General features: G+C 35.2%; 1 protein-coding gene across 7 annotated transcripts in view; it reads left to right on the top strand.

Annotated features, from left to right (window-relative positions):
• The window catches only part of ema (C-type lectin domain containing ema), a 191540-nt gene that overhangs the window by 52616 nt on the left and 125221 nt on the right, over positions 1-13703 (top strand). For 6 of the 7 annotated variants that reach the window (XM_089106377.1, XM_089106376.1, XM_089106378.1 and 3 more), the window contains exon 6: positions 10791-11020. In XM_089106377.1, the coding sequence (XP_088962503.1) occupies positions 10791-11020 (230 nt within the window). Of the gene's footprint in view, positions 1-7021; positions 7108-10790; positions 11021-13703 lie in introns of those variants that run through there. The other variant, XM_089106382.1, reaches the window with a different exon arrangement.

Genomic DNA, 13703 nt, shown 5'->3' on the forward strand with positions numbered 1-13703 from the left:
CCTCTGGCGCACATTATCACACCTACAGCATTTTGAGACATTTTCTTACAAAAATAACCGTATCGATCGTTTAAAATTAAAGGAAAATTACCAATAGTGTTTCTTCTGATGACACGTGGCAATTCACGCCAGCATGGCACAATGTGGCTGCCCGAGGCATCCATGTAGCACCTTTCATCATCACTTAAGTGTTTTTTTACGTTTGAATAGCCCGATAAATATTCTTATTTGAACAGTGGTAACATAGCATTTCATTATTAGATCGTAATGCTCCCTAGCATTTCATGCCAGCGTGCCACTATGTGAGTGGCTCGTGACACCCTCTGACACCCCTCATCATCCCTAAGGTATTTTCAGACATTTTCTTGATAAAAATTGTGTTTTTAAGTGTATTTTAGAAGTTTTGCTTGAAACAGCAAAAACAAGTGTATCTAGGAAGTTGTGCGTTTAAAAAGTATGTTTTAGTATGTTTAGTTTTGCTCTTTCGTGGTATAGCTTGTCTGTCTTAGCTTTGTTGGTGTTTCAAAGAATATTTTAGAAGAAGTTGTTTAGTTCTGCTGTTTCGTGGTTTAGCTTGTTTGTGTTTGCTGTGTTGGTATTTACAAGTGTGTTTTGGAAGTGTTTCGTTTGAAATGTATGATTTAGAATGTTTAGTTTCGTTGTTTCGTGGTTTTGCTTGTGTGTTTTAGCGCTGTTAGTTTTTCCAAGTGTATTTTGGAAGTTTTTCGTTTGAAGCGTAAGATTTAAGCTATTTATTTGTGCTCTTTCGTGGTTTAGCTTGTCTGTGTTGGATTTGTTGGCGTTACCATATGTGTCTCGGAAATTTTTGTTTGAATAACAAGATATATAATGTTTAATTGTCCTGTTTTGTAATTTAGCTTGTTTATGTTAGCTTTATTGGTGTTTCCGAGTGTGTTTTGGAAGTTTTTTGTTCAAGCGTATTATTTAGGATGTTTAGTTTTGTTGCTTCGTGGTTTAGCTTGTCTGTTTTAGCGTTGTTGGTGTTTTCAAGTGTATTTTGAATTTTTTTCGTTTAAAAAGTATGATTTAGGATGTTTAATTGTGCTCTTTTATACTTTAGCTTGTCTGTTAGCTTTGTTGGAGTTTAAAAGAGGATTTTGGAAGAAATTGTTTAATTTTGCTGTTTCATGGTTTAGCTTGTCAGTGTTAGCTTTGTTGGTGTTTCCAAGTGTATTTTGGAAGTTTTTCGTTTGAAAAGTAAGATTTAGGATGTTTAGTTATGCTCTTTCATGGTTCAGCTTGTCTTTGTTAGCTTTGTTGGTGTTTCAAAGAATATTTTGGAAAAGTTGTTAAGTTCTGCTGCTTCTTGGTTTAGTTTGTCAGTGTTAGCTTTGATGATGCTTCCATGTGTATTTTTGAAGTTTCTGGTTTGAAATATATGATATAAGATATCTAGTTTTGCTTTTTTATGTCTTACCTTTTCTATTTTAGCGTTGTTGCTGTTTCCAAGTGTATTTTGGAAGTTCTCCGTTTGAAACTTATGATTTAAGATGTTTAGCTGTGCTCTTCTGTTTTTTAACGTTATTGGTATTTCCAAGGGTCTTTTGGAAGTCTTTCATTTGAAACGTAGGATTTAGGATGTATAGTTTTGCTGTTTCGTGGTTTAGATTGTCTTTGTTAGCGTTGTTGCTGTTTCCAAGTGTATTTTGGAAGTTCTTCGTTTGAAAATTATGATTTAGGATGTTTAGCTCGGCTGTTTCGTGGTTTGGCTATTCTGTGATTGCTTTGTTGGTGTTTTAAAGACTATTTATAAAGTTTTTCATTTGAAACATATGATTTAGGATGTTTTGTTATGCTACTTCGTAGTGTAGCATGTCTGTGTTAGCTTTATTGGTTTTTCCAGATATGTTTTGAAAATTTTGGTTTAAAATATATTATTTAGGATGTTATTTTTTGCTGTTTCATGGTTTAGCTTGCCTGTGTTACGCAAACAGACAGTCTGACACACGAACACACAAAGACACACACAGAGACAAAAACACAGTCAGACACCTGGCAGAAAGAGAGAAACAAAAACACATACACAAAGACACAGTCAGACACACAAGCACAAAGTTAGGCACAGAGACAAAAACACACAAGCACAAAGTTAGGCACAGAGATAAAAACACACAAGCACAAAGTAAGACACACAGGCACAGAGAGAGAGAGAGAGAGAGAGAGAGAGAGAGAGAGAGAGAGAGAGAGAGAGAAAGAGAGAGAGAGAGAGAGAGAGAAAGAGACAGAGAAAGAGAAAAAGAGAGAGAGAGAGAGAGAGTGAGAGTGAGAGAGAGAGAGAGAGATGTTTCAGAAGAAAAACTTCCAAAATACACTTGGAAATGCCAACAAAGCTAACATAGATCAGCTAAATCACGAAACAACAGAACTAAACACCCTAAACTATACATTTCAAAATCCACTTTGAAACACCAACAAAGCCAACACAGACAAACTAAACCATGAAACAGCACACCTAAACATCCAAAATCATACCTTTTGAACTAAAAACTTCCGAAATACACTTGAAAACACCAACAACTCTAACGCAGACAAGCAAAACCATAAAACAGCACAACTTAACATCCTAAATCATACGTTTCAAACGAAAAGCTTCCAAAACACAATTGGAAGCACCAACAAAGCTAACACAGACGAGCTAAACTTCGAAATAGCACAAGTTAACATCCTAATTTACATGTTTCAAACAAAAACTTCCAAAATACACTTGGAAACACCAACAACGCTAACACAGTCATGCTAAACCATGAAACAACAGAACTAAACAACTTCTTCCATACTCTTTGAAACATGAACAAAGCTAACACAGAAAAGCTAAACCACGAAAGAGCAGTACTAAACATCCTAAATCTTACATTTCAAACCAAAAACTTTGAAAATACACTTGGAAACACCAAACACGCTAAAACACACAAGCTAAACCACGAAACATTAAAACTAAACATCCCAAATCATACGTTTCAAACGAAAAACTTGGATAAACCAAAATATACTTGGAAAAGCCAACAACACTAACACAGACAAGTTAAACCTCGAAACAGCAAAACTAAATATCCTAATTTATACATTTCAAACGAAACAGCTCCAAATACACTTGGAAACACCAACAAAGCTAACACAGACATGCTAAACCACGCAACAGCATAAGAAACATCCTAAATTATATGTTTCAAACGAATAACCTTCAAAATAGTGTTTGAAACACCAACAAAGCTAACACAGAGAAGCTAAACCACGAAAGAGCACAGCTAAACATCTTAAATCATAAGTTTCAAACGGAGAACTTCCAAAATACACTTGGAAACACTAACAACGCTAACACAGACAAGCTAAACCACGAAACAGCAAAACTAAACATCCTAAATCTTACGTTTCAAACGAAAAACTTCCAAAACATACGTGGAAACACCAAAAAAGCTAACACTGTCAAGCTAAACCAATAAGCAGCAGAATTCAACAACTTGTTCTAAAATACTCTTTGAAACACCAACAAAGCTAACACAGACAAGCTGAACCATACAAGAGCACAACTAAACATCCTAAATCATACCTTTGGAGCGAAAAACTTTCAAAATTCACTTGAAAACACCAACAACGCTAAAACAGACAAGCTAAACCACGAAACAGCAAAACTAAACATCATAAATCATACGTTTCAAACGAAAAACTTATAAACAACACTTGGAAACACCAATAGAGCTAATACAGATCAGCTAAACCACAAAACAGGACAACTTGACATCCTAAATAATATGTTTCAAATAAAAACTTCCAAAATACATTTGGTAACCAATAAAGCTAACACAGACAAGCTAAACCACGAAAGAGCACAAATAAATAGCTTAAATCTTACGCTTCAAACGAAAAACTTCCAAAATACACTTGGAAATTGAAACACCGCTAAAACAGACAAGCTAAACTACGAAACAGCAAAACTAGACATCTTAAATCATACATTTCAAACATACATTTCAAAAATCATACATTAATAAACTTCCAAAACACATTTGGAAATACCAACAAAGCTAAAGCAGACAAGCTAAACCACGAAACAGCAGAATTAAGCTACTTATTCCGAAATAGTCTTTGAAACACCAAGAAAGAACACAACCAAACATCCTAAATCATACTTTTTAAACGAAAAACTTCTAAAATACATTTGGAAACGCCAACAACGCTAAGACAAACAAGATAAATCACGAAACAGCGAAATTAAACATCCTAAATCATACGTTTCAACCGAATAACGTCCAAAAAACACTTACAACAACAAAGCTAACCACAGAATCTAAACTATAAAACAGCACAACTAGACATCCTAAATCATGCGTTTCAAACAAAAACTTTCAAAATACCCTTGGAAACTCCATTGTTATCAAGAAAATGTCTGAAAATGTTTTAGGAATGATGAGGGCTGTCAGAGAGTTTCACGGGTCAGTCAAAGTTTAAACGATTGATTTTAGTTTTTACGGTTATTGTTGCAGGAAAATGTCTGAGAATGCTATGTGTAATAATGCGCGCCTAAGGGTGCTACGAGCCAGCCACAGAGTGCTACGGTGGCGTGAACTGCCTTGGACTATCACGTTCTAACAATGAAATAGTATGTTCCCACTCTTCAAACAAAGAATATTTATAGGGCTATTAAAACGTCAGAAAACGCTTTTGATTTGGACGGGTGCCACATAGATGGCTCGGGGGGCCACATTTTACCATGCTGGCGCGAATTACCACTTAAAACTTAAACGATCGATTCTAGTGTTTACGGTTATTTTTGCAGGAAAAAGTCTATAAATGCTCTAGGTGTGATAATGTGCGCCAGAGGGTGCCACGAGCCACAGAGTGCCACGGTGGCGTAAAATGCCTTGGATTATCACGTTCTAACAATGAAATGGTATGTCCCTACTGTTCAAATATCTATCGGGCTATTCAAACGTCAGAAACCGCTTAAGTAATGATGACGGGTGCCGCATGGATGCCACCATGCAGCCAATTCTTACAAAATCACTGGAATTAAGGAGAAGTCTCATTCACGAAAATATTTAAATTCTATGTGTTTTTTAAACAATAAGGAAATATAAAATTAAAGACGGAAAAGATATTGAAATAGATTAAATGTTTCGCTCAAAGCAATGTTGATATTTAAGAGCCATATCTAAAATGCTAAGAGAGGGCTGCTGTGTTTTAAAAGGTGATTTCTTTATGTTTTAGAAGATTTTAATTTTACTGAGGAGACTGTATGAAACTACTGGTTGAACAGAATAAAAAAAAGGTTTATTCTAGAAAATGTTGAATATATTATATTGTTTATACTCGTTCTCGCTGGATTACAAAGGTTTTTAGACCAAATTGGAAAGCAAGTATTAGATTTATTGATTAAAAGCAATGGTTTTCATTCAGTATTATGTTTTGTTGTTGTGGGTATACTTGCGGCAAGTTTATCAGCATTTATGTATATAATCCTCGATTGAGCGACTTTATAGTGGAAAATAAGCCTTTCCTAGCTGTATAACATTGATTTCAGTGCCCTATGAATAATGTGTTTCAATAATGTTTGTAAATTTGTTTATTAATATAACTTCTATGTACAATAAAAAGTAATTGTCTTACAAAGCCATTTGGGAATCAAAACTAAGTCTTGTCTAGCTCATGTCATAAAATCAATAACAATGTAACAGCCAGGTGTGCCTAATAGATCAATAGTCAAGAACATTGTTTGATTCTAGCGCTCTCTCAGAGACAATTGATGAACGCCGCGATTCATAGCTTATAAATTAATAAACTTAAGAGAGAATTTTCGGTGCGGGAATCACTCTGTTTCATAAAATTTATTTCCCGGAACATAATATTAGGAAGGATTTGTTGGCACAAATGGTTAAGACACCGTTCCGCTGGGGAAATCTTCAATCTTACGTTTGATTTGGTAGAGCAGACAAAAATCTTTGATGACGGATTATAAAGGTTCCCTGAGGTAAAAATATTGAAGAAAATGTCTCTAATAAAAAATTGAAGAAAAGAAAGAAAAAATCTTGAACAAAAAGAAACATCGAAGAAAAAAAATCTTGAAGAAAAAAGAAATCTTTAGGAAAAAATATGTCGAAGTAAAAAAAAACTCGGAAAAAAACCATATCTTAGAGTATTGCGTAACACCCGCGTGGGTGCCGTCCTCAGTTACAACAGGGGGTTCCCCACTTGACTAGCGGGCTCTGAGCTCTAGTAAAACAAGTCAGGTGACATTTTGTTATCCTTAACATTAGTAAACAAACTTATATATTACGTAACATACAGGTGCACTTAGTATTACGTAAGACCTAGGTGTACATAATAATGTGTTGAAGAAAACATTAGCATAAGCAACTCATATTACGTAACACCCAGGTGCGGGTAATCAAAAACGCCTGCTGGTTGCTATGGCCCGTTTGAACTCGTTGCTAGGGCGCTGCTGCCAAATCCAAATGGCGTACACTACTGACATCGGGCCGATTTGTTGAATGTGGTATTATATTTTGGAAAAGGTGCGCATAATTCTTGTCTGGGGTCAAAAAGGATAGTTTTCGCTAGTAATTGAGTCAGAGGCTAGAGCCTAGGGTGTGTGAGTTTATGAGGAATATTTTAGTCTATGTTAGAGAAAACTATCTCAAGAAGACATCGACTCATGTTTCTGGTTTCAAGTGGAAAGGTCTCTGTTCTAGCAGGCAGGCACCAGTTGCGACTGGTATCTGGCCTCGTCATCAAAGAAATTAGATCTTTCTCTTTGCTCCTTTCCAAGTAGTATATTAGAGTTGGCCAGCGGCAATAGAATCAACTTTTAAACGAGGACAAATATTTTTTTTTGTCAACGCTGATCGCCTTGATGGGCTGATCAAAGTTTATGGCGTCTGTCTTTTCCCATAAAAATCTGTTCGAGCGATCAAGAGGTTGTCGAACTTTGGTGTCGTGGTAGACATTAAAAACAAATCTGGTTGAGATTTTAAAACAAGGAAGAGACCTAGAAGCAATATTTGAATGTTGTGCCTTTCTCATCTTTGCGATAAAGGGTTGGAATCTGTTGCTACGGGGTGTACCTATTATTTGCTTCCGATGTATTTCAGGGTATGAAAAATTTTGTCTTTATTTTTCTTTGTGCTTAAGTTTTTGTGCTTTGAAATTAATTAAAATTGAATTAACTAATTAAAATATAAACTCAATATTTAACATATTAACTCCTGAAAATCTCTGGAATTCAGTATTTTATCCAACAGTTTTTTTCAGAGTTGTAAATTTAAAAAAAAAGCGTTTATGTTATGTATTTATATGAACATAAATATATATGAAGACAACCGAATATTTAACATATAATGAAATTAATTTATGAAAACCTCAGCAATTCAATATTTCATTCAACAGTAGTTTTTTTTCAATTTTATGAATAAAAAAATCTTTGTAATATGTTTGTTTTCATTAAAGCGGAAATGACGCAATAGGCTTTGGAACTTCTATGGTTAAGAAGGAGGGGGGCAGTTGTCAATCAATAACTGTTTGAAGTTCGAATTCTTATAGGACTTCATTTCTCCTCCTCTCAAGTTTAATATGGGTGATATGCCTTTCAATGAAAAACTTATTGTTCGGTGTGTTTATTTAATCAATTTCTTCTCGTTTTTTTATTGTAAAATTTTATTGCTGGTTAATATAATGAATATTTATCCAGTTTATCAGGTTTTTGGCTTAAGAATTAAAATATTACTCCTGGGAGAATGTTAAAAATATTACAAATGAATGGAAGTGGAATAGGAGAATGGATATGTATTAGACGCATCACTCGGCTCTGTTTATTTACGGCTCTTTAATTTGCTCTTTACGGCTCTTTAATATGAGCTATTGGTAGGAGTGGCGTAAAAAAAAAAATCATTCTGACAACCTGGAGGCACCCAATGTCTTAATTGAGTTCAGTATCCTGCTCAGTATTCCCTGGTAGCTAAAATTTAGTATCCTACCCGTTTTTGAGATATTTTACTAACGCCGTTTTTACAACGTTGATGTAAATAGTGTCTTTTTGTTTATTTTAACATCCTCCTCAACGTCACATAAAAGTTTCGACTGAAGTTCCTTAGCTTTTCCTGGGATATTGAATATGCGCTCTTTTGACTGCCGGGATGCACTTAGTGTCTTTTGATGAAGTTCAACATCCCCCTTATCATTCTCCTAAAATTTCAAGTTAATACCCTTAACTGCTCCTTAGTGATTTTACACAATATTGCACACAGTATTACAAACTGGATGCACATTGTATCTTTCGATTTAATTCAACATCTCCTGAAAGTTGCAACTAAATATGCGCATAATGTCTTGAAGCTCGACATCCCCAACATTTCTGAATCTGTCAGCTTAATGCACTCCCCTAGCTATTCTTGTAATATTGAAAGTGAAGATATGCCGTTTTGACAACTTGGATGCATATAGTTTTTTTTTTTTTTTTTTTTAGCATCCCCCTTAGCATTCCCTGAAAGTTTCAGTTAAGTACCTGTAGCCGTTCCTGAGATCAAAATAGATACGCCCAGATGTGTCTTTTTGACAACTTGGATGCACCTGGTGTCTTTTGGTTTAATGCAACATCCGCCGCAAGATTCTTTAAAGTTATCAACTTATTAACCTTAGCCATCCGCGAGATACTGTAGATAAGCCCTTTTTACAACCTGAATGCAGCATTCCAATGTGAAAAGCAGGATGCACTTAAACTCCTTTGATTTAGTTCAGTAGTTCAAGTTGTAGTAGTTGCAATAGCAGTAGTATCTGCACTCAGAGTCACAACCTTAGCTATGGCAGTAGTACTAGTAGTAGTTGTCGCCGTCGTAAGTTGTAATAGCTACAATCACCTGTTGCAGCATTCCCAGTCGTAAGTTTTGAGCAGTCGTATTCGTATTCAAAGTTGTAAGTAGTCACAGTCAGAAGTTGTTGCAGTCGCAAATAGATGCGGTCACAAAAAGTTGCAGTCATAAGCAGTTGGAATCGCAAGTATTTATTCTCGCTAATAGTCGCGGTCGTAGGTTGTCGTAGTAACAAGTAGTTTCAGCCGTAATCGTAAATAGTCGCTAGTAGTCGCAGACGTGAGTATTCATAGTTGCAAATATTCACAATTGCAGTCGCAGTCGTATGTGTAAGCGCTCACAACCAGTCATAGTTGCAAGCATTTGTAATCGCTGTCGTAAGTGGTCACAGTAGCCGTCGCAAGTAGTTGCTGTACCAGTTATAAGTAGTCGTAGTTAAAGTAGCAAGTGATCATAGTTGTAAGCAGTCGCAAGTTGTAATAGTCTTAATCGCAATCGCAAGTAGTTACAGTTGCTGTTGTAACAGTATTAGTGGTCCTAAAAGTTTCAAGTTACTACCCTTAGATATTCCTAAGATGTTGCCAATACATATTTATGGTAACCTGGATGCACATAGTGTCTTTTTATTTAGTTCAACTTCCCCCTCAAAATTCCACCTGAATGATCAAACATTCCCATCTTACCCAATGACAAATCCTGTATGTAAACAATGGACAAATTGCATAATTTATAACCCTTTCCCGGGAACTGTGGGGGTATGGCATCCCAAGAGGTATAGTTTAAAATCTCTAATATTGTGGATATTGCAAAATTTTGATCAGTGTTGAGGAAGGCGTCTAATAAGGCCTTTTCCCCTATGAGTATATTCCAACATACCCCTCAACATGCCCTGAAAGTCAACTTATTACCCTCAGCCGTTCTTGAGATATTGGCGATGCGCCATTTTGACAACCAGTATGCTCATTTGATTTTGTTCAACATCCTCTCTACATTTCCTGGAAGTAGTCGCAAAGTAGTTGAAGTAGTTGCAGTCGTAGTAGTTGTAGTTGAAGTTGCTAGTAGTCCCTGTTGCAAGAAGTCGCTGATGCAAGTAGTTGTTACCGCAGTTGCAATTAGTTGAAGTCGCGATAGTAGTAGTAGTAGTAGTAGTAGTAGTGTCCGTGAGAATTCAGGCTAACACCCTTAGCCGTTCCTAAGATATTGCGCTTACGCCTTTTTGATAACCAGGATGCATATATGATAACCTCGATAGTGCATTTTGATTTAGTTCAGCATCCCCTTCATCCATCCGTTTAGTTTCACCTAAATACCCTTAGTCTTTTCGGGCACACCCAGGGTCAAACAGTCCCTCCTTTCCCAATGATAAATTCTGCGTGTAAACAATAGGCAACTTGCATAATTTACAATCCTTGCACAGGGAGTTGTGGGGGGGAATGGTACTTCCAGAGGCATAGTTATTAGATCATTGATCCTTTTCTAAATAAAATGACCTCTTCAAATTTTTGATCAGTGTATAGGGAAGGGAGTATCTGAAAAGGGAAAGGGGGATGGTTTTCTCTCTGATCAGTCTTCAACATCCCTTGAACATACCTGAAAATTTCAACTTAATACCCTATTCCCTAGATATTGCTGATACGCTTGATTAATGTAAGGTTTGACCTGTTGTAAAGCCAATGTAATATTTTTAAGTCCTTTCTTTGAATTCGTAGCAAATTGTTGCTCCCGCAATATTTTTGCTGGCCAAGCCAACAAATGGTTGTTGATACACTTAACGGTGCTTAGGCAACGTACATCTATTTTATATTAGCTCTCTTATTGATTAAAAATGTGTGATATGTACTACCATGCAAAAAGTATAAGTTCACTTTCAGCCCCAAAGCGGGGACAACACGTACATAGGTATGTTTTTTATTCTTATTTCTTGCAGGATATTTATGTCCCTACTAGTGATTAATAAAACATATATTTCAGCAAACCAAAGACTTCCCATTGTATACCGAAGCCATCAAATTTTTTAATCATAGTGAGAGTATGGTAAGGATTGCTGTTCGTACGCTGACTCTCAACGTGTACCGAGTTGGAGATATGAATATGCTGAGATTTATTCGTGACAAGACCGCAGCACCATATTTTTCAAACTTGGTTTGGTTTATTGGCAACCATATAATGGAATTGAATAATTGTGTTAGATCGGATTCGGAGTATGACTTTTTCTCTTTTTCTTTATATGATTTATGTTATTTGTTTTTTTTTTAAGATTTGTGTTGGTTTGATGGTTTGAACCGTTTCATGCTTTACTTGATTTAATTTTTTATTCTTTTTTTTGAATACGTCAGTACTACCCTTTTTTTACCTTTGGACTGGTTTCCCGTTAAGAAATACTCAAATCACAATCTATTGACTACGTGGGTGCGCCATATTCAGAGATGTCGAAATACCGGATCTCCTTAGTCCAATATTCTATATTTGGTTTATAAATAAAAGCAGTTAACCGATATTTTTTTACTCTTGAGGACTTCAAGGAGCAGTGCTGGCGCCTGAAATGTTCTTATGGAAGGGAATGATTTAAGGTGTCTGTCATGAAAACCCGTGGAACAATTATGATTACAAATTACGAAATAGAAATTCGTAGCAATTTTCCAGATTTTTCATATTGCCATTTCGATGCGGTTAAACTAGGGAAACAAGCAGACAATTTGGATAAAAAAAAAGAAACAAAAATACGAATACAAAACAAAACGGAAAAAACTGCTTAAAATTACAAGATTAGTCCAATAATAAAGAAAATTCAAAGTTGACAACCGAAGAAAGTTTTGTATTGAAAAATGTACTACTGTTTTGTCATTCACGTCAAACACTTGAATTCTATTCAGGTTAAAGTTTATATGGAAAAGCAATTTCTTTAAGAATGATTTGTTTTGTACCTGAGGGGTAATTCCCCAAAATATATAAAAAAAGGAGAATTACTCGCAGAAAAATAAAATAAAAATACAATTATGTCATTCAAGGGAGAATGGCCTAATGACTCTCCCACTCCCCTTCCGCTTACAGTCGTTTCTTAAAGAACCCTGGAAAAGTGGATTCCTAACGCCGAATAATCATAACTTTGAACTCTCAAGCTCAAAAATAAATATATTTATGTTTTTTTGTTTGTTTTAGATATTTGTAACACCAATTACGTCGTATTTGTTGGATACAGCATTAATGATGATAGAAACACTAATTAAAATAGACAACAAAGAAGAGACATGAAGAAAAACTGATAGTTTAAAACTCTGCCGAGGCGCCTATTCACCTTTTCCTATAATTCTTCCTGCATTATAACTAGCAGGCTTAAAAGATTTAACATGGCCAATTGAAACTCAAAATTCGAACTTTACTGTGCTCTTTAAATAATACTTTTTAAATATATTGTATTTTTAGTATGGGACGTGATCGTCTCTTACTAGGTTGCTAGCTACCGCTGCAACCTGGATTATAGTTTCCATAGTTTTTTTTCCCACTTACATAATATCTTATAGTAATCTTTATCTCCCCTTATGTTGAAATCACAAACAGACAAGAGACAAGCCGCAGAAAATCAAGCAGTTAAGTAAGCTAAATATTGCACCATATCCTAGAAACGTTTACTGATGATATTACTGCCACTAAAGCCAAGGATACTACTATTAATTAATATTTTAGTTACTATGAACTAACGTTCGTTCTTTATTATAAAAAAAGAAATAAAAAAACAAAATTTTCAGGAAGTCACGAATATTTTTCAAATGCTATCGTTTTGGATTAATTTTCAGTCACTCAGTTATTTTCATTAATTTTTTTTGCAATACTGCGTCCGTCATTGACAAGATCTTTAATCATCCCCCTTACTTTTAATATCATTCTGTCTACATTATTTGTTTTATTTTTGTAATTTATTTGGTAACCGCCGTGTATGTGCTCCGCATTGCTTGTATTTAACTTTACAGCACGTTCCCTCAAGTTAAAAGTTAGCATTATTAAGCAAATCAAGCAGGCCCTCATTGTAGGAGGAATCCTAAGATATTATGATCCCCTTCCCTCATAAGTTCTTTCATTTTGAACATAATTAATTTTTTTTTAATTTTTTTACTACATTGTTTTCGTCTTCGACAGAAGAAAAAATACATTTGTTCTCTATTTAGCAAGTTATATTGTTTTTATGATTAGTGAAGTATATTATAGGTGCTTGGTGCTTTATACCCTTTTATTTTTCCATATATTAAATTCCTCTAGTTAAATTTTGACATCACTAAGAAGCCTGACGCGACAATAAAATATTTTTGTTGTTAAAATGAAGTAAAACTATTCCCTTTCTAAAAAAATATAACTGTTAACAGCATTCATAAAGGTATTGAAAAGCAGACATGGGATGCGTTCTATGCTCCACTCTTATCTCAGTCATCAAGGTTAGTAAAATCTTCAACAAAGTTCCAGAGAAAGTTGAGATCCTCTTGTGTGAGGATCTTGATCTTCAAATTGACCTTGTATTGTTCATTGGCGCACACCCTAATAGGAAGAATATCAGAGTAAAGATTAAGGTATTTAACAATCTAAGATTTTATATCTTAGATATTGTTCTTGGCCTGGTCCTGTATATTAAAAATCGAATCAATAAAACAGTTTTTAGGTTTGTGTTTCAGAGGCAGTGGGCCGAAGTTTAACTAAAAGCCGATTTTTCATGGAAGTTCCTTTAGTTTCGTGAAAAATTGTCATTTTGTTTTTGGATGATCGACACCGAGACTGCCCCTCTGACTTAGTTGCTGAGCTTTTAGATCTGGCTCGTGCACCGAAGGGATGGGAGGCTTCCTGATTCATGGGTCCTTTACCTCGATTTAGACTTTAAATTCTAAAGGTCGTTTCGGT

Source organism: Artemia sp. Qi Xiang Cuo, chromosome 20 (assembly GCF_049724085.1).
Source record: "Artemia sp. Qi Xiang Cuo chromosome 20, ASM4972408v1, whole genome shotgun sequence".
In the NCBI taxonomy this organism is placed as follows: Eukaryota; Metazoa; Arthropoda; class Branchiopoda; order Anostraca; family Artemiidae; genus Artemia; species Artemia sp. Qi Xiang Cuo.